The 20,460-nt window shown below is 44.7% G+C and overlaps 1 protein-coding gene across 4 annotated transcripts in view; it reads right to left on the reverse strand.

Annotated features, from left to right (window-relative positions):
• Window positions 1–836: 836 nt before the first annotated feature.
• The window catches only part of HMBOX1 (homeobox containing 1), a 106,862-nt gene continuing 87,238 nt past the window's right edge, over window positions 837–20,460 (reverse strand). The window contains exons 4-10 of one of the 4 annotated variants that reach the window (XM_075341266.1): window positions 16,469–16,554; window positions 16,102–16,212; window positions 15,491–15,644; window positions 10,580–10,662; window positions 6,816–6,911; window positions 4,951–5,039; window positions 837–2,255 (exon numbers count right to left, since the gene is read on the reverse strand). In XM_075341266.1, the coding sequence (XP_075197381.1) occupies window positions 2,118–2,255; window positions 4,951–5,039; window positions 6,816–6,911; window positions 10,580–10,662; window positions 15,491–15,644; window positions 16,102–16,212; window positions 16,469–16,554 (757 nt within the window). In that variant the 3' untranslated portion in view covers window positions 837–2,117. Of the gene's footprint in view, window positions 2,262–4,950; window positions 5,046–6,815; window positions 6,912–10,579; window positions 10,663–15,490; window positions 15,645–16,101; window positions 16,213–16,468; window positions 16,555–20,460 lie in introns of all 4 variants that reach the window. The other 3 variants (XM_075341265.1, XM_075341264.1, XM_075341267.1) reach the window with 3 other exon arrangements.

A 20,460-nucleotide genomic window follows, 5' to 3' on the forward strand; every position in this document is an offset into this window, starting at 1 on the left:
AGCCTCTAACAGCCACACCTACCCTAGGGGGCCCTCTAATGGCCACAGCTCTTCCCAGGGGGGCACCCGTTAACAGCCTCACCTATTTCAGTGAGGCCCTCTAACAGCCACACATACCCTGGGGAGCAACCTCCAACAGCAACACCTACCTCAGGGGACAAGGCCCTCCAACAGCCACACCTACCCCAGTGACGGAGTCCTCCAACAGCCACACCTACCCCGGTGAGGGCGTCCTCTAACAGTCACACTTACCCCAGGGGGGCGCTCTTTAACAGCCACATCTATTTCAGGGTGGTGCCCTCTAACAGCCACACCTACCCAGGGGAGCAACTCTAAATCACACCAACCTCGGGGGAGGTGGCCCTCGAACAGCCACACCTAACCTGGGGAGGGGGCCCTCCAACAGCCACACTTACCCCAGGGGGGTGCCTTTAAGAGCCACCTATCCCAGGGAGGTGTCCTCTAACAGCCACACCTATGTTGGAGAGGCCCCCCTCTAACCGTTACATCTGCCCCAGGGTACACCCTCTAATAGCCATACCTACCCTGTGGAGGTCCCATCAAACAGCCCCACATACCCAGAGGTTAAGGGGGCCTTTAATAGTCATATCTACTTTGGGGGAGGACTAAAAGGACTGGAATCTTTAAACTGCTCAGTTACACTTTATGCACCCCACTAGAGAGGACAAATATTCATGATTGAAAAGACTCAGAAGTCACAAAGTAAAAGTGCAATAATTAGTAAAATCCCCCATCTCCAGTGTCACCGGGGAGTACGTTTGGCTCCCAAATCCAGGATCAGAACAATATGGCGCTTCTTCCCCCCCCCCCCCCCCCCCCCCGAGCGCAGCGCTGTAGTTTGTGCAGTATTATGGCTCCGCCTCATTCAATTCTATGTGGCACAGATGCAATACCAGTTACGACCTATAGACCGTGGTGGCGGCTGTTTTTTTGGAACAAAGTCGGCACATGTGTCTAATCCTCTAGTACCCATTAAAAGACAAATTGCAAAACCTTTAAAAAAACAAAAAAAAAACTAACAAAAAAAACACAAAACAGTAGACAAATCATATCCGCTTCTGTCACATGACCATAAAAAAAATAACGGCTAAACTCTGATTAAAGTGGCTGATCCCCTATAATTTCATTATTAGGATTCAGGGTGTCCACTGATAAACCACAGGAGTGCGCCGAGTGCCCAGCTTATTTAGTGTAGTGGTGGACATGGACTCGCGGGGAGGGCTGCACCTGTGCTGAGCGTTCCCGCTGGGAGAGGGGGCAGGCAGAGCTGCTTCACCAACAGTCCGGACACAGAGCAGCTCCGGTTGCTGCTGCACAACCCCCCCCCTCCCCCCCTGCGGACACACAGGAGTGAAAGATGCCTAAAATGAAAGAAACCTGTTTTTCTTTTGTTTTTTTTTTTGTTTTTTTTAAAACATGGGACTGAGTATTTTGCATGGACGGAGACCTTTACAATTCCCTTTTTTAGCGTCTCCGACTTCTGCACAATTTTTAGTGTTTTGTTTTTTTTGTTGCCGTTTTGGAAAGCAAAACTGGTTGCTGAAAAAATAAAAAAAATAATCATACTAATAAATATCTCGGCTTTGACGCCCCTTACTGGCACGTGGCTGTCACAACTTCTTCCTACTTTGGAGAAAGTCTTTCAAAAATAATTAAAAAAAAAAAAAAAAATTATATTACATATAAAAAATAAAAATAAAAAAAAAAGTGCTCAGAGCGAAGATGTGGATGTACGAGAGGAAGGAGGGGGCTGGAAGCACTTGGAAACTGGAATGCCAGAACTGAGTAAAGTGTTCTAGACCCGGGAGGGCGCAGGGGGCGGGGGAGGGGTATGGCTGGAATTAATACTGAGAAAGCAGACGCCACGGTTATGGGCATTATGGGCACCATGCCATCTTCACAGGACGAGACCCTACCAGCTAACTCGACGTACAAGAGAGAGACTGCAGTTATACTGATAATAGGAACACATATTAAGGACCCAGGAAAGATTGCTAAGGTGCTACGTCTAAAATCTAAAGTACATTATTGTTAGTAATTTTTGTTTTTTTTTCCTTTTAGTTTTCGGAATGACCCTTCCCCGCGGTGTTCAGGTATCAGTCGTCATCCAGGGCTTCTGTCTTGATCTCTCCAGTACCTTGCCGGGCCAGCGCCAGGATGGTGTGATTGACAGCGGCCATTTCTACAGCCAGAGAGATGGGGTCCTGGTGATCGCTATGACTGGTGCTGTCATCCTAAGTATGTAGAGAGAAAAGGGGGAGGTCCAATTAAATCTCAACACGTAAATTGCAAATAAAAATCTGTTTTTATTTTTTTATTATATATAATATAAATATATAATATAAATATATATATATAAATATATATATATATATATATATATATATATATATATTTAGATTATATATATATATATATATATATATATATATATATATATATATATATATATATAACCTTTTTAAATATAATATAAATATATTATAAATATATTATATATATATATTTAATATATATTAAATATATTATATATAATATATATTATATACATATAATATAATTATTATTATATTATATGTATATACACACATATATACATACATACATACATACATACATACACACACATACATACATACAAAAATTTTAAACCAGAAGGCATTTTTATTATTTTCTGCAAAGTCAAAAGTTTTCATACACTGAGTACTATGCCTTTAAACAATATGGGACAGTCCATATGATGATGTCATGTCTTTGGAAGCTTCTGATAGGCTTATTGGCAACATCTGAGTTAGAGACACACCTGTGGATGTATTGTAATGCACACCTGAAACACACGGCTTCTTTGTGTAGCATCATGTGAAAGTCAAAAGAAATCAGCCAAGATCTCAGGAAAAGAACTATACAAGTCTGGTTCATCCTTGGGTGCAATTTCCAGATACCTGAGGCTGCCTCATTCATCTGTACAAACAATTATACACAAGTACAAACAAGATAGGAAAGTCCGGCCATCATACCGCTCAGGAAGGAGACGGGTTCTGTGTTTATTGACAACATCTGAGTTAATTAGAGACACCTGTGGATGTCAAACATCTGCATACAACGTCAAATATTTCACTCCATTGGGTGAAACGTTTTGGATCTCCTTCCATAAGCTTCTCACAATAGTTGGTAGGAATTTGGGCCCGTTCCTCCTGACAGAACTGTTGCTCGCTCCAGACTTTTCAGCTTTCGAGTAATGGCTTCTTCCTGGCAGAGCGGCCTTTCAGCCCATGTTGATACAGTATTCATTTCACTGTGGATAATGACACACTCTTACCAGCTTCCGCCAGCATCTTCACAAGGTCTTCTGCTTTTGTTCTTGGGTGGATATGCACATGTCTGACCAAAGCACGTTCATCTCTGGTACACAGAACCCGTCTCCTTCCTGAGCGGTATGATGGCTAGACATTCCCATCTTTTTTGTATTCAATATTCAGTATTGCCACATAATCTTCTTTCCTCATGTTGACATCTATTTTGTGAAATGCACCAGTCCCTCCTGCAGCAAAACAACCCCACAACATGATGCTGCCTCCACCGTGTTTCACAGTTGGGATGAAGTTCCTAGGCTTTGAAGTTTCTCCCTTTTTCCTCCAAAACGTAACGATGGTCATTATGGCCAAACAGTTCAATTTCAGTTTTGTCAGACCACAGGACATGTCTCCAAAAATTAAGGTCTTTGTTCCTGTGTGCATTTGCAAACATTAATCTGGCTTTTTTGTGTTTCTTTTGGAGTAATGGCTTCTTCCTGGCAGATTGTTCTTTCAGCCCATGTTGATACAGTATTCGTGTCACTGTGGATAGTGACACAATCTTACCAGCTTTCGCCAGCATCTTCACAAGGTCTTTTGCTTTTGTTCTTGGGTTGATATGCACATGTCTGACCAAAGCACGTTCATCTCTGGTACACAGAACCCGTCTCCTTCCTGAGCGGTATGATGGCTGGACATTCACATCTTGTTCGTACTTGCGTATAATTGTTTGTACAGATGAACGAGGCACCTTCAGGTATCTGGAAATTGCACCCAAAGATGAATGAGACTTGTGCAAGTCCTCAGTTTTCTTCTTGAGATCTTGGCTGATTTCTTTTACTTCACAAAGAAGCCGTGTGTTTCAGGTATGCATTAAAATACATCCACAGAGGTGTCTAACTGAGATGTTGCCAATAAACCGGTCAGAAGCTTCCAAAGACATGACATCATCATATGGGCTGTCCCATATTGTTTAAAGGCATAGTACTCAGTGTATGGAAACTTTTGACTTTGAAGAAAGTAATAAAAAAGCCTCTCCAGATATAGCCATGTCTTTCCTCATGCCCTGCACATGTCTATATCAGGAGAACTATACTACATTTCTAATTGGAAGAATTTGCTAATATTCCTATGATTACACTTACTCCATATTGGGTTGGAACTTGGAGAGGAGAATACCCCTTTAAGGGGTTGAACTATCAGGATCCAAGGCAGCTTCAGTCCCAGCAGGAGCAGGGTTGTGCGTTGCAGCCTCTTATTTCTACCATTTAGGGGTTGTTAAGGGGTTAAAGTGCCTTACACAATCCTCGTATGAAGAACTATACTGAGGAGCTGACGTTGCAATTCTTCAAAACTTCAGAGCTGAAATCACTTCGTATTTTTTTTTTTTTGCTATTTCGATGCATCTTCTCTCAAATTATTTTCATTCTCAGAGGTTTGCTCCTTATACCCACTACTGACCAGCCATCTGATGACCAGCTTGCTGACTGTTTCCATCAGCAAGCCATACAATATACCTAATCTGTAAAATGGTGTCTAAAAAAAAAAGTATATAAAAATGGATATTTCCTTTAACGGTGAAGCTGAACCATTAAAACAGCTTTGCCCCCTGTAGCACTAGAGTCCAGAGGCTCACCTGTTCAGAATAGTCGTTTCCGTCCACGTCGTCGCTGTTCGAATGGCCGCCAGGACTTTGTACATCGATGCCGTGACTCTCCAGGATTGCTGCTTCTTCGAAAAAAGCAAATATGGCCCTAAATTATCTGCCGAGGTAATACAAAATCATTCACCCAAAAAACATACATGTAATGAAATGGGGACTACGACGGCAAGGGGTGCAGAACTGAGCCCCCCTCCTTGATACTTATTGTGCAGCTATTTTACACACCTGCCTAAAACTTTTCCACAATACTGTACATTTATAATACAAAAACAAAGGAAAGCCAAATAGCAAAAAAAATAAAAAGGGAGGAGACAACAAAGAAAAGTCAAAAAGGCAAAAAAAAGACAAAGGAAAGCGGAAAAAAAGCACAACAATGGAAAGCAAAAAAGCAGAAAGAAAAAAAACAAAAGAAACAAAAAAACAAAGGAAAGTCAAAAAGCAAAAACGAGAACACAACTAAGGAAAGCCAAAAAAGCAAAAAGAGGACAACACTGGAAAGACAAAGCAAAAAAGGACACAAAGGAAGGCCAAAAACCAGAAAAAAAAAAAAAAAAAAAAAAAACACAAAACAAAGGACAGCCAAAAAGCAAAAAAAAAACAAAAAACGGACACAACAAAGGAAAGTCAAAAAGTAAAAAAAGAGGACAAGAGAAAGCCAAGAAGCAAAAATGAGAACACACAACAAAAGAAACCAAAAATGGAAAAAAAGGACAAAGGAAACCGAAAAAAAAAAAAAACAAAGAAAAGAGGACACAACAAAGGAAACCCAAGATGTAAAAAAAAAAATGACATAAAGGAAGCCGAAAAAGCAAAACAAGGACACAGCAAAGGGACAGTCAAAAAGGGACACAAGAACAGCTGAAAAGAAAAAAAGGACACAAAGGAAAGCCAAAAAGAGGACATGACAAAGTAAAGCCAAATAGTAAAAAAAAACAAACAAAAAAATACAATACAAAGGAAGGCTAAAAAACAGAAAGAAAAAAAGAAAGCCAAAAAAAAAAAGGGACACAACAAAGGAAAGCCAAAAAAAAAAACAAACCAAAACACAACAAACGAAAGATAGTAAGCAAAAAACAAAAAGGACCGCCAACAGCAAAAGGACACAACAATGGAAAGCAGACAAAAAAACAAACAAAAAGAAAACAAAGAAAACAAAAAAACAAAAAAAAACAAAAAGGAAGCCAAAGAGGGCACAAGCTGCCATTTTTTTTTTCTTATTTTTGGGATCTTTTTGTCCAAGGAACTCAATTGTCTGACAGTGAATTGTTTATCCCAAGTATAAAAGAGATGAAGAAAAAAAAAGTGTGGGGGGGGGGGGCAGAAGAAGATTCAGGTAAGTCTCGGCTGATGCTTTTGATTACCATAAACTCTGTGCCACGTTTAACCCTAGGAGCGCCATATCTGCAATGAGCAGGGACGGCAGAGTCGGACGTATTATGTTAATGGGAGGCTAAATTTATCACTAATGAGCTCTCAGATGCATATGTATGGGCTAATTATACATGCAAGAGCAATAAATGTAATAACCTGCCGGAGACGGAGCGCACAGACAGGAGCGCACAGACAGGAGCGCCCGAATGTGCCATTCATTAGCTGCCGGCGATATTAAATACCCAGACTGCGGATGCGTCCCCCAGGTTATCGCACTCATTGAGTGGTGTTATGGGCTCGTTAGCCTTCCGCAGCAATTAGAAGAACTCCTCACAATCCTCATCAGAGTCATTTTATTCTGATCATTTCAGGAGTTTTCAACATTTGGAAGTTTTTTGCTTTTTATCTGGCGAGTTATGCGGGCGACATAATAAGAGATCGGTGGAGATCTTGCCGGGACACATTACCGATATTGGCTCTTCTTTTGATTTCCTTCCGCCGGTTGGCGAACCAGTTGTAGACTTTCAAGGAGGTGACGCGTTCCAGGTCCGAGAGCTTCTTCCCTGAAATAACGTTACACCATCCGATTACAGAAGCACGAGCATTCTAGCTTCATTCAGGATGGCGGGGGTTAAAAAAAGCACACTATATGGAGAACAGCATTGGGCGGCAAGACTTATTAATTGTAGAATTACATTATTTCATTCAGTCCCATTGCCCCCTGTATATAACATCCGGCCCCCCACCATGCCACCTGCATTTACTACCATGTGACAGATTGGCCGGTGATACAGGACACACTGGTATCAGTGAGATCTGCAACAGGAGCCACCGGGGTAATGAGGGAGTTCCTGACATTTCTTCTCCCTGAATCTTCCCCATCACCTGTGAGTGATATTATTGAGAAGTGGAAGAGCAGCGAATCCACCACAAAGTGGAGACCCCGTAATATTACAGAGCAGGGGGCCGAATGTTGAGGAGCAGAGGGCAGAAATGTTACTACCGCTCTGCTGACCCCATAACTCCAGAGTCTGGACCTCAGCTGGTAACAGCAGCACAAACACTGCATCTGCCGGGGGCTTTATGGCCGAGCAGCTGCACCAGGGCCCAACGCCGAGCCCTGCCCCACCGGGCCCAACGCCGAGCCCTGCGCCACCGGGCCCAACGCCGAGCCCTGCGCCACCGGGCCCAACGCCGAGCCCTGCGCCACCGGGCCCAACGCCGAGCCCTGCGCCACCGGGCCCAACGCCGAACCCTGCGCCACCGGGCCCAGCGCCGAACCCTGCGCAACCGGGCCCAGCGCCGAACCCTGCGCCACCGGGCCCAGCGCCACCGGGCCCAGCGCCACCGGGCCCAGCGCCACCGGGCCCAGCGCCGAGCCCTGTCCCACCAGGCCTCATCTTTTTTTGGTTACTTTTCTTTATACCTTAATGATCGGTCTCCCCGGATCCTGCAGTCGGGGTCCTGGACCTGTGACTGCCGAGCGGCTGCAAAAACTGAGCACCGTGCCCTGAGGCCCAAAGGAGAGAAGGCACAGAGTAAGACGTCTGCCTTGTGTGTGCAGAGTCCTGCCATAGCCACCTCGCACCGTCCATGTAATGCGACCATCCTGGGACCCCCTGACTCGCTGGTTGCGCACCCCCTGACGTGCCGATGCTCGCTTCGTGCGCACCCCTAACCTTGAGAATCAGGGCGGCGGTGAAGTTGCCGCTGCCGTTTCTGAGCACCTTACACCAGCCGATGCCAAAGCTAACTTGGCACGGCGCCGTCTGCGGGCGGGCTGGCTCCCCACCAAGGCCTTTAATAGAGAATGAATTATTGCTCAGACATAAATTATGGAGATCGCCGGGATTTTTACATCACATTTCAAGGTCTTTGCTGAATAATATGCAAAGATGACAAACAAAACATCTTTCTGTGACATTTGCGAGGGTGTGAAATTGCTGCCAGCGGCTCCAAACAACACGAGAGGTCACCGGAGAAGACCCCCTACTGGCTCCGCTCCCATCCGGAATCAGAGAGAGACAACTGTGTATACAGCCCCTCACAGGAGATGCTCTGCCTTCTGTACACAACAGCATCATAGTATTACTGGCTGCAATTATTCTTTGCTGAAATGGTCCGTCTTGTGATAATGCTGCAGCTTTCTAGTAAGTGTTCATCTCACCTAGGGCTGGGTTCACATCTACTCTGCTCATAACTGCCGTATAGCATCTTCCTGGTTGCTACTGCTTTCTAGTAAGTGTTCATCTCACTCAAAGCTGGGTTCACATCTACTCTGCTTATTACAGCTCTATAGCATCCTTTTTGTTGCTACTGCTCTCTAGTAAGTGTTCATCTCACCTAGATCTGGATTCACATCTACTCTGCTCATTACTGCTGTATAGCAGCCTCACTGTTGCTACTGCTCTCTAGTAAGTGTTGATCTCAACAAGAGATGGGTTCACGTCTACTCTGCTCATTAATGCTGTATAGAATCCTCCTTGTTACTACTGCATTCTAGTAAGTGTTCATCTCACCCACAGCTGGGTTCACATCTACTCTGCTCATTACTGCTGTATAGCTTCCTCCTCATTACTACTGCTTTCTAGTAACTGTTCATCTCACCCAGAGTTGGTTTCACAGCTTGTCTGCTCATTACTGCTGTATAGCATCCTCATCATTAGTACTGCTTTCTAGTAATTGTTCATCTCACCCAAAGCTGGTTTCACACCTACTTTGCTCATTACTGCTGTATAGTATTCTCCTTGTTGCAGCAGATTTCTAGTAAGTTTTCATCTCACCAACAGCTGGATTCACAGCTATTCTGCTCATTACTGCTGTATAGCATCTTCCTTGTTGCTATTGCTTTCTAGTAAGTGTTCATCTCGCCCAGAGCTGGATTCACATCTACTCTGCGCATTACTGTTGTATAACATCCTCCTCATTACTACTGCTTTTTAGTAAGTGTTCATCTCACCCAGAGACGGGTTCACGTCTACTCTGCTCATTCAAGCTGTATAGTGTCCTTGACGCTACTGCTTTTAAGCAAGCGTTATCTTGACACAGGATCAAGAAATGCAACACTCAATGTCACCATGTTGCAGCTTTCTAGTGTTTAATATCACCGCAGAGATGGGTTCACATCTACACTTGCTCATTACTGCTGTATAGTGTCCTCCATGTTGCTGCATGATAATGTCCACCATGCTGCAGCTTTCCGGTGTAATCCCCCCCCCCACCCCCCGTGCTGTAATGCACATCTACACTGCTCAGTAGTGATGTATATAATCTCTGATTCTTCTGTTTTCAAGATTTTACATCTTCCCCCTGGGGCTGGAGTCACTGCTACCCTGCTTACTACTGCAGCTTTCTAATAAAGTGTTCTCTCTCAACCCCTAAGCAGGATTCACAGCTACACTGCTCAGTGCTGCTGGACAAGGGCTTCTACTTCTCCTACAGTTCCGGTATGTGTTTTATCTCACCCCTAAGCAGGATTCACAGCTACACTGCTCAGTGCTGCTGGACAAGGTCTTTTACTTCTCCTACAGTTCCGGTATGTGTTTTATCTCACCCCTAAGCAGGATTCATAGCTACACTGCTCAGGACTGCTGGACAAGGTCTTTTACTTCTCCTACAGTACCGGTATGTGTTTTATCTCACCCCTAAGCAGGATTCACAGCTACACTGCTCAGTACTGCTGGACAAGGTCTTCTACTTCTCCTACAGTACCGGTATGTGTTTTATCTCACCCCTAAGCAGGATTCATAGCTACACTGCTCAGGACTGCTGTATAATGTCCTCCATGCTGCTGCTACTTCGGAACATTTGTACATAGAGACATGAGAGCAGGAATCCCTCTTGTCTATGTGCCGTGTATAGGGGACAACTGAAAAATTAGAACAAGACCATACAGAGGGGAAATCTGGTGAAAAAGGCAAATATTGTCCAGAAATCGCATGACTCCTCATGGAGACAAGAGCTTATTCAGAGGAGTTTCTAAAAATTACAGACCCAATGTAATTAAAGGGGTGGTTTATATTTTTGTGTCATTTTTTTACATGCCCTTTAAAATAAAAAAATAAAAAAATAAAGGGGTCTACTACCCCCCCATTGCATGTCCCTGTAACACTGGTCAGGGACCGGTCCCCCATTGTCTGACCAGCCCCGCTCCGGTGTATGAAGAGCGGAGCTGTATAATCCCCCCTATGATCTCTGTGACCTGACCCCGTAATGTAGACCCGCCACTCACCTGGTTTCTGTATAACCGCGTTGCACGCGTTGGCAATTTCCTCCCGCTTGGCCTCGTCAGGATACTGGTTCTCATTAAAATAGCTGAAAAATTCAAGTGTTCACAATTATCCAGTAATATCTGATCTAAACACGAAGAGCGCGGCCCGCCCTGAGCTGCGATATATGGACACATCAGATAATACCGCGTGATAAGATAATGTGAAAATATAGAATTCACCACTGAGAGAAGAAAGAAAAGTCATCTCCATATTACATTACTGATCCTGAGCTACCTCCTGTATTATACTCCAGAGCTGCACTCACTATTCTGCTGGTGCAGTCACTGTGTGCATACATTACATTACTGATCCTGAGCTACCTCCTGTATTATACTCCAGAGCTGCACTCACTATTCTGCTGGTGCAGTAACTGTGTATATACATTACTGATCCTGAGTTACATCCTGTATTATACTCCAGAGCTGCACTCACTATTCTGCTGGTGCAGTCACTGTGTACATACATTACATTACTGATCCTGAGTTACCTCCTGTATTATACTCCAGAGCTGCACTCACTATTCTGCTGGTGCAGTCACTGTGTACATACATTACATTACTGATCCTGTACTGATCCTGAGTTACCTCCTGTATTAACTCCAGAGCTGCAGTCACTGTGTACACACATTACTGATCCTGAGTTACATCCTGTATTATATGCATTATACTCCAGAGCTGCACTCACTATTCTGCTGGTGCAGTCACTGTGTACATCCATTACATTACTGATCCAGAGTTACCTCCTGTATTATACTCCAGAGCTGCACTCACTATTCTGCTGGTGCAGTCACTGTGTACATCCATTACATTACTGATCCTGAGTTACCTCCTGTATTATACTCCAGAGCTGCACTCACTATTCTGCTGGTGCAGTCACTGTGTACATACATTACATTACTGATCCTGAGTTACCTCCTGTATTATACTCCAGAGCTGCACTCACTATTCTGCTGGTGCAGTCACTGTGTACATACATTACATTACTGATCCTGAGTTACCTCCTGTATTATACTCCAGAGCTGCACTCACTATTCTGCTGGTGCAATCGCTGTGTACATACATTACATTACTGATCCTGAGTTACCTCCTGTATTATACTCCAGAGCTGCACTCACTATTCTGCTGGTGCAGTCGCTGTGTACATACATTACATTACTGATCCTGAGTTACCTCCTGTATTATACTCCAGAGCTGCACTCACTATTCTGCTGGTGCAGTCACTGTGTACATACATTACATTACTGATCCTGAGTTACCTCCTGTATTATACTCCAGAGCTGCACTCACTATTCTGCTGGTGCAGTCACTGTGTACATACATTACATTACTGATCCTGAGTTACCTCCTGTATTATACTCCAGAGCTGCACTCACTATTCTGCTGGTGCAGTCACTGTGTACATACATTACATTACTGATCCTGAGTTACCTCCTGTATTATACTCCAGAGCTGCACTCACTATTCTGCTGGTGCAGTCACTGTGTACATACATTACATTACTGATCCTGAGTTACCTCCTATATTATAACCCAGAGCTGCACTCACTATTCTGCTGGTGCAGTCACTGTGTACATACATTACATTACTGATCCTGAGTTACCTCCTGCATTATACTCCAGAGCTGCACTCACTATTCTGCTGGTGCAGTCACTGTGTACATACATTACATTACTGATCCTGAGTTACCTCCTGTATTATACTCCAGAGCTGCACTCACTATTCTGCTGCTGCAGTCACTGTGGACATTACGGATCCTGTGTTACTGTACATTGTGTATTATTGCACTTTATTAAGCTCTAGGCTGTTTTGGGCTCCTTTAAGTTAACCCCTTCCTCTCCAGCACGGCTCTGCTCTATCTGGGCCTCCGTGGTGATGTATGCACAAGTAAATTGGATCCAGTAACGAAGATCAAGGTATAATATTATTACAGCAGACACTTGGCCCCGGTCCACTCCTTTCTCGGGGCCGAAAATCAGCTTCTGAGAGGTTTAGAGCAGTAACAATCGATAAAAGAGCGAGATTATAAAAAAAGAAAAAAATGCAAACAAAAAAAAAAAACAAAAAAAACCCCAATTGATAACAGATTTATATTGAAATGCAGCAAAGAGACCCGCGCCGATCCCGGCCCATCCCCCGATCATCCAACACAAGAGGCTGCGGGAAGCCAGGGCTGGACCCGGAGTGACGGCAGATATTAACTCACATGGTGCCAAACTATGGAGGACAGCGCCGCAAGGGGAACACAACAAGGGCACATAAAGCGCCTCTGCCCCTGTCACCCGGACAAAAGCGGCAACTAATATCCAATATTACAGAACACAGAAGCCCACGAAATACTGTGCTGCAATACACACTAAATACTGAACCTGATCCATGAGACCCTCCGCTACATATCACTAATCCCATACAGGAAACCTGCACATCACCACCGTACAGCTGCTACCTCCACTACTGATCCTGGGTTATATCCTGCACTATACTGCAGAGCTGCACTCACTATTCTGCTGGTGCAGTCACTGTGTACATACATTACATTACTGATCCTGTACTGATCCTGAGTTACATCCTGTATTATACTCCAGAGCTGCACTCACTATTCTGCTGGTGCAGTCACTGTGTACATACATTACATTACTGATCCTGTACTGATCCTGAGTTACATCCTGTATTATACTCCAGAGCTGCACTCACTATTCTGCTGGTGTAGTCACTGTGTACATACATTACATTACTGATCCTGAGTTACCTCCTGTATTATACTCCAGAGCTGCACTCACTATTCTGCTGGTGCAGTCACTGTGTACATACATTACATTACTGATCCTGAGTTACATCCTGTATTATACTGCAGAGCTGCACTCACTATTCTGCTGGTGCAGTCACTGTGTACATACATTACATTACTGATCCTGAGTTACATCCTGTATTATACTGCAGAGCTGCACTCACTATTCTGCTGGTGCAGTCACTGTGTACATACATTACATTACTGATCCTGTACTGATCCTGAGTTACATCCTGTATTATACTCCAGAGCTGCACTCACTATTCTGCTGGTGCAGTCACTGTGTACATACATTACATTACTGATCCTGTACTGATCCTGAGTTACATCCTGTATTATACTCCAGAGCTGCACTCACTATTCTGCTGGTGCAGTCACTGTGTACATACATTACATTACTGATCCTGTACTGATCCTGAGTTACATCCTGTATTATACTCCAGAGCTGCACTCACTATTCTGCTGGTGTAGTCACTGTGTACATACATTACATTACTGATCCTGAGTTACCTCCTGTATTATACTCCAGAGCTGCACTCACTATTCTGCTGGTGCAGTCACTGTATACATACATTACATTACTGATCCTGAGTTACATCCTGTATTATACTGCAGAGCTGCACTCACTATTCTGCTGGTGCAGTCACTGTGTACATACATTACATTACTGATCCTGAGCTACATCCTGTATTATACTGCAGAGCTGCACTCACTATTCTGCTGGTGCAGTCACTGTGTACATACATTACATTACTGATCCTGAGTTACATCCTGTATTATACTGCAGAGCTGCACTCACTATTCTGCTGGTGCAGTCACTGTGTACATACATTACATTACTGATCCTGTACTGATCCTGAGTTACATCCTGTATTATACTCCAGAGCTGCACTCACTATTCTGCTGGTGCAGTCACTGTGTACATACATTACATTACTGATCCTGTACTGATCCTGAGTTACATCCTGTATTATACTCCAGAGCTGCACTCACTATTCTGCTGGTGCAGTCACTGTGTACATACATTACATTACTGATCCTGTACTGATCCTGAGTTACATCCTGTATTATACTCCAGAGCTGCACTCACTATTCTGCTGCTGCAGTCACTGTGTACATACATTACATTACTGATCCTGAGTTACATCCTGTATTATACTGCAGAGCTGCACTCACTATTCTGCTGGTGCAGTCACTGTGTACATATATTACATTACTGATCCTGAGTTACCTCCTGTATTATACTGCAGAGCTGCACTCACTATTCTGCTGGTGCAGTCACTGTGTACATACATTACATTACTGATCCTGAGTTACATCCTGTATTATACTGCAGAGCTGCACTCACTATTCTGCTGGTGCAGTCACTGTGTACATACATTACATTACTGATCCTGAGTTACATCCTGTATTATACTGCAGAGCTGCACTCACTATTCTGCTGGAGCAGTCCCTGTGTACATACATTACATTACTGATCCTGAGTTACCTCCTGTATTATACTCCAGAGCTGCACTCACTATTCTGCTGGTGCAGTCACTGTGTACATATATTACATTACTGATCCTGAGTTACCTCCTGTATTATACTGCAGAGCTGCACTCACTATTCTGCTGGTGCAGTCACTGTGTACATACATTACATTACTGATCCTGAGTTACCTTCTGTATTATACTCCAGAGCTGCACTCACTATTCTGCTGGTGCAGTCACTGTGTATATACATTACATTACTGATCCTGAGTTACCTCCTGTATTATACCCCAGAGCTGCACTCACTATTCTGCTGGTGCAGTCACGGTGTACATACATTACTGATCCTGAGTTACATCCTGTATTATACCCCAGAGCTGCACTCACTATTCTGCTAATAGAGTACAATACAGGCTGTATCTCAGAATCTGATTCTATCCCCTTCTTTGTAGATAATCCTTTTTCCCGGTACAAGCAGAACAGAAAATCAGGGAACTAGTGATGGATGATGGGAAAGTATGAATAAATTGGAGAGGAGCTGCAGTGTAAAGCCTGAGGCCTGACTAATGCCATGCTATGAAGTGAAGTGAAGTGATCCCTCGCGTCGGTCCTCACCTCTCCATGACGGCCAGACACTCTTTTCTCCAAGTGAAACGACTTCCTCGCCGCAACCTGAATGTCCCGGAGGTGGCGGTGACGGGGGGTGGCGTCTGCCTCCACTCCGTGTCATCTATGGGGATGGGGGCTGGCCGCATGCTGAGCGTCGCACCTGAAAGGAGAATGTGATCGACATGATTGTTACCGTTATGAAGCCCTCTTCCTCACTGGGTGCACAATGGGAGATTTTCCCGTGGATTATTGGGGGACACAAATAGCCGTTTACTCTGCAGATTACTGATTACATATCTGGGTGGGGAAGGGGGGGGGGGCTGCACGTCAGGCCGGGTGGTCCGCAGCCCTGGAGTGTGCCGGAGAATAAGGCGCTGCATAAAGAGGCGCGGCGGTGCACAATGCGATTACGAGGGCTGCACAGCATCACAGCCGCTAATTGTGCAGAAATGTGATTTGGGAACCCCACAAGACGCAACCGCAGGCAGCAGCTTCCGAGCAGCGGGCGGAGCCACCCAGGATCAGATCCTAATATTCCCACCAGTGCGTTCCCCTCTTTTAACCCTTTCACCTGTGAACGCCCCGAGTGCCGGGAGGGCAGGGCTCCCCCGTCTCACCTGGGCTCGTCTTCTCCAGCTGGTACCATCTGTAGAAAGCCCTTTTCTTCTGTTCGCTGAGGTCGGATCCTTGCTGGAGCAGCCAGTGAGAGATCCTGCTCTGGCTGATACCTGCGAGGCAGTAGTAAGACGCGCTGATTAATCGAAACACACAGTGATATAAAGAGCTAATTGTAGCGAGAAATGAGCGTCCGCGGTCAGATGTCCCAGCAGCACAGAGTATTTTAAGAGATACGTCTGCCACTTGTGGGGATCGGATCGTCGGGGTCCGCTGAGGATGATAGTGCACTCACATTACAGGCGTCCATTGCACTCACACATCGGCCCCTCCAGGGGTCCCCACCCCTCACACACCGGCACTGCTCACCTGTCACTTGTGCAACCACCGCCTGCGATATTCTCCGATTCGCCAGGAAAGCCTTAATTTCTTCTTTTATGACGCTGCTGTCCCTCCTGTCACAAGACACATCACAGGGAAATCACCCAACATCAGAGCAATGGCGGCTAACCCGGAGCCACGGCCTGTCAGCAAGAAACGGCTAAGGATACTGGGCCCAAGAGTTATGTCCTGTATTATACTCCAGAGCTGCACTCACTATTCTGCTGGTGCAGTCACTGTGTACATACATTACATTACTGATCCTGAGTTACCTCCTGTATTATACTCCTGTATTATACTCCAGAGCTGTACTCACTATTCTGCTGGTGCAGTCACTGTGTACATACATTACATTACTGATCCTGAGTTACATCCTGTATTATACTCCAGAGCTGCACTCACTATTCTGCTGGTGCAGTCACTGTGTACATACATTACATTACTGATCCTGAGTTACATCCTGTATTATACTCCAGAGCTGCACTCACTATTCTGCTGGTGCAGTCACTGTGTACATACATTACATTACTGATCCTGAGTTACCTCCTGTATTATACTCCAGAGCTGCACTCACTATTCTGCTGGTGCAGTCACTGTGTACATACATTACATTACTGATCCTGAGTTACAACCTGTATTATACCCCAGAGCTGCACTCACTATTCTGCTGGTGCAGTCACTGTACATACATTACATTACTGATCCTGAGTTACATCCTGTATTATACTCCAGAGCTGCACTCACTATTCTGCTGGTGCAGTCACTGTGTACATACATTACTGATCCTGAGTTACATCCTGTATTATACTACAGAGCTGCACTCACTATTCTGCTGGAGCAGTCACTGTGCACATACATTACTGATCCTGAGTTACATCCTGTATTATACTACAGAGCTGCACTCACTATTCTGCTGGAGCAGTCACTGTGCACATACATTACATTACTGATCCTGAGTTATCTCCTGTATTAGGCTATGTGCGCACTTACCGGATTTTGCCGCGGATTTTTCGCGGATTTGCTGCATGTTTCGCTGCAGAAAATGTTCATAACATCTCTGCAGTGAATCACCAGCAAATCCTATGGAGAAAAAAAATGCTGTGCGCACTGGGCGGAATGTGACAGCTGCATGTTTTGTTGCGGGAATCCCGCAGCAAAAACAATTGCATGTCACTTCTTTTCCGCACATCGCTGCGGGATTTCACTCCATTGACTCCAATGTTAATCATGAAATCCCGCAGGGAATAACGCAGGCAGCAAATTCTGTGCGGTTCACTGCGTTTTCCTGCGTTCTTCCCTGCGGTATTTCGCGGTTTACCTCCGGTAATGTGCATCGCTTGTCTGCGGTTTGCAGGGAAGTGATGTCATTACAGGAAGAGGAAGCCGTGCAGAGAGTAAACACACACAGATCACACACACACAGATCACACACACACATCACACACACAGATCACACACACACAGATCACACACACACATCACACACACAGATCACAGACACAGATCACAGACACACATCACACACACAGATCACAGACATAGAACACACACAGATCACACACACAGATCACACACACACACACAGACATCACACACATATAGAACACACATAGAAAGCAAACGGAAATATAGAAAACAAAGCACGTGGGCTCCGCTGTATATTTACCTTCCAGCCGAGGTAAGCACACAGCGGCGGCCCGGTATTCTCAGGCTGGGGAGGGAGAGGGGCAGGGTTAATGTCCCCCGCCTCACTCCCCCTCCCGCAGCCGAGAATATCAGCCGCAGCTGCCCCGGCACTGTCGCATGCATTATGCGGCAGCACCGGCGTGTCCCCGGCTCTTCCAGCCGCCGTGTAGCAGTGGCGGTCAGGGTAATACAAGGGGTTAATGGTGGCGGATCGCCGCCATTAACTCCAGGCTTGATCATGGCAGCGTCTATGTGACAGCTGACATGATCAACCCGTAAGTAAAGTGAAAAAACACAGACACCGACAAATCCTTTATTTTAAATAAAACAAACAAGCCTCGTTCACCATTTTATTAACCCCTCCCGCACCAAAGCTCCGGCGTAATCCACAGGTCCTGCGCTGCTTACATCCAGCCGCGACTGTCACAGCGCTGAATGCAGCCTCGCAGCGAGACAGCAGAGGTAATTACCGGTCATTTCCCACGACCGGTAATGTGAACTCACTGCCGACCGTGAGAAATGCAGCGATCTGTCCTCTATCTATCTGTCCCTCCCTCTGTCCCTCCCTCCCTCTGTCCCTCCCTCCCTCCATCCCTCCCTCTATCCCTCCCTCCCTCTATCCCTCCCTCCCTCTATCCCTCCCTCCCTCTATCCCTCTATCCCTCTATCCCTCTATCCCTCCCTCCCTCTATCCCTCTATCCCTCCCTCCCTCCCTCCATCCCTCCCTCCCTCCATCCCTCCCTCCCTCCATCCCTCCCTCCCTCCATCTATCCCTCCATCTATCCCTCCATCTATCCCTCCATCTATCCCTCTATCTATCTATCTATCCCTCTATCTATCTATCCATCCCTCTATCTATCTATCCATCCCTCTATCTATCTATCTATCCCTCTATCTATCTATCCCTCTATCTATCCCTCTATCTATCCCTCTATCTATCCCTCTATCTATCCCTCTATCTATCCCTCTATCTATCCCTCTATCTATCCCTCTATCTATCCCTCTATCTATCCCTCTATCTATCCATCCCTCTATCTATCTATCCCTCTATCTATCTATCCCTCTATCTATCTATCCCTCTATCTATCTATCTATCTATCTCAGAGTGAAATGACTTTTTTTTTTTTTAATGTGCTTTATTGCATTGAATGCAATAAAGCACATCTCAACCCGCACGCGGCAAAAACCGCGGCAATACCGTGAACAATACCGTGGTAAAACCGCAGCAAACCACATGTGGTTTGCCGCGGTTTTTTACCGCGGGTGCGGTATTCTTTGAATACCTGCTGAATTTTCTTGAGAAAATTCCATTTTCCAGTGCGCACATAGCCTTATTCTCCAGAGCTGCACTCACTATTCTGCTGGTGCAGTCACTGTGTACATACATTACATTACTGATCCTGAGTTACCTCCTGTATTATACTCCAGAGCTGCACTCACTATTCTGATGGTGCAGTCACTGTGTACATACATTACATTACTGATCCTGAGTTACCTTCTGTATTATACTCCAGAGCTGCACTCACTATTCTGCTGGTGCAGTCACTGTGTACATACATTACATTACTGATCCTGAGTTACCTCCTGTATTATACTCCAGAGCTGCACTCACTATTCTGCTGGTGCAGTCACTGTGTACATACATTACATTACTGATCCTGAGTTACCTCCTGTATTATACTCCAGAGCTGCACTCACTATTCTGCTGGTGCAGTCACTGTGTACATACATTACATTACTAATCCTGAGTGCAGCTCAGGGGTTTAATACAGGATGTAGCTCAGGATCAGTACAGGATATGTAATGTAATGTATGTACACAGTGACTGCAGCAGCAGAATAGTGAGTGCAGCTCTGGAGTATAATACAGGATGTAACTCAGGATCAGTAATGTAATGTAAGCAGGGCTGTGGAGTCGGAGTCGGAGCTCATTTTGGTGGAGTCGGAGTCGGTATAAAATGCACCGACTCCGACTCCTAAAATATATAATAAATTGGGGACAGGAGTGCAATGCAGAATGTGCTGAATATTTTACTAAATAACAACATTTAGTATAATGCTTATATTTAAGTGAAAAATTTATTGTAGTACAATGTGAACATCAGACATTTAATTGTTTTTATGATACAATAATCAAGATATTTGGATAGAACATAAAATATTTATTGGAATACAACTTTAGAACACAAAAAAACTAATAAATTGTAAATATGTAATATATATAATATATATATATATACAGTGTATATACACACACACAAGATATATATGTAATCTACTGTATATTACATAGT

Source organism: Anomaloglossus baeobatrachus, chromosome 3 (assembly GCF_048569485.1).
Source record: "Anomaloglossus baeobatrachus isolate aAnoBae1 chromosome 3, aAnoBae1.hap1, whole genome shotgun sequence".
Classification (NCBI taxonomy): domain Eukaryota; kingdom Metazoa; phylum Chordata; class Amphibia; order Anura; family Aromobatidae; genus Anomaloglossus; species Anomaloglossus baeobatrachus.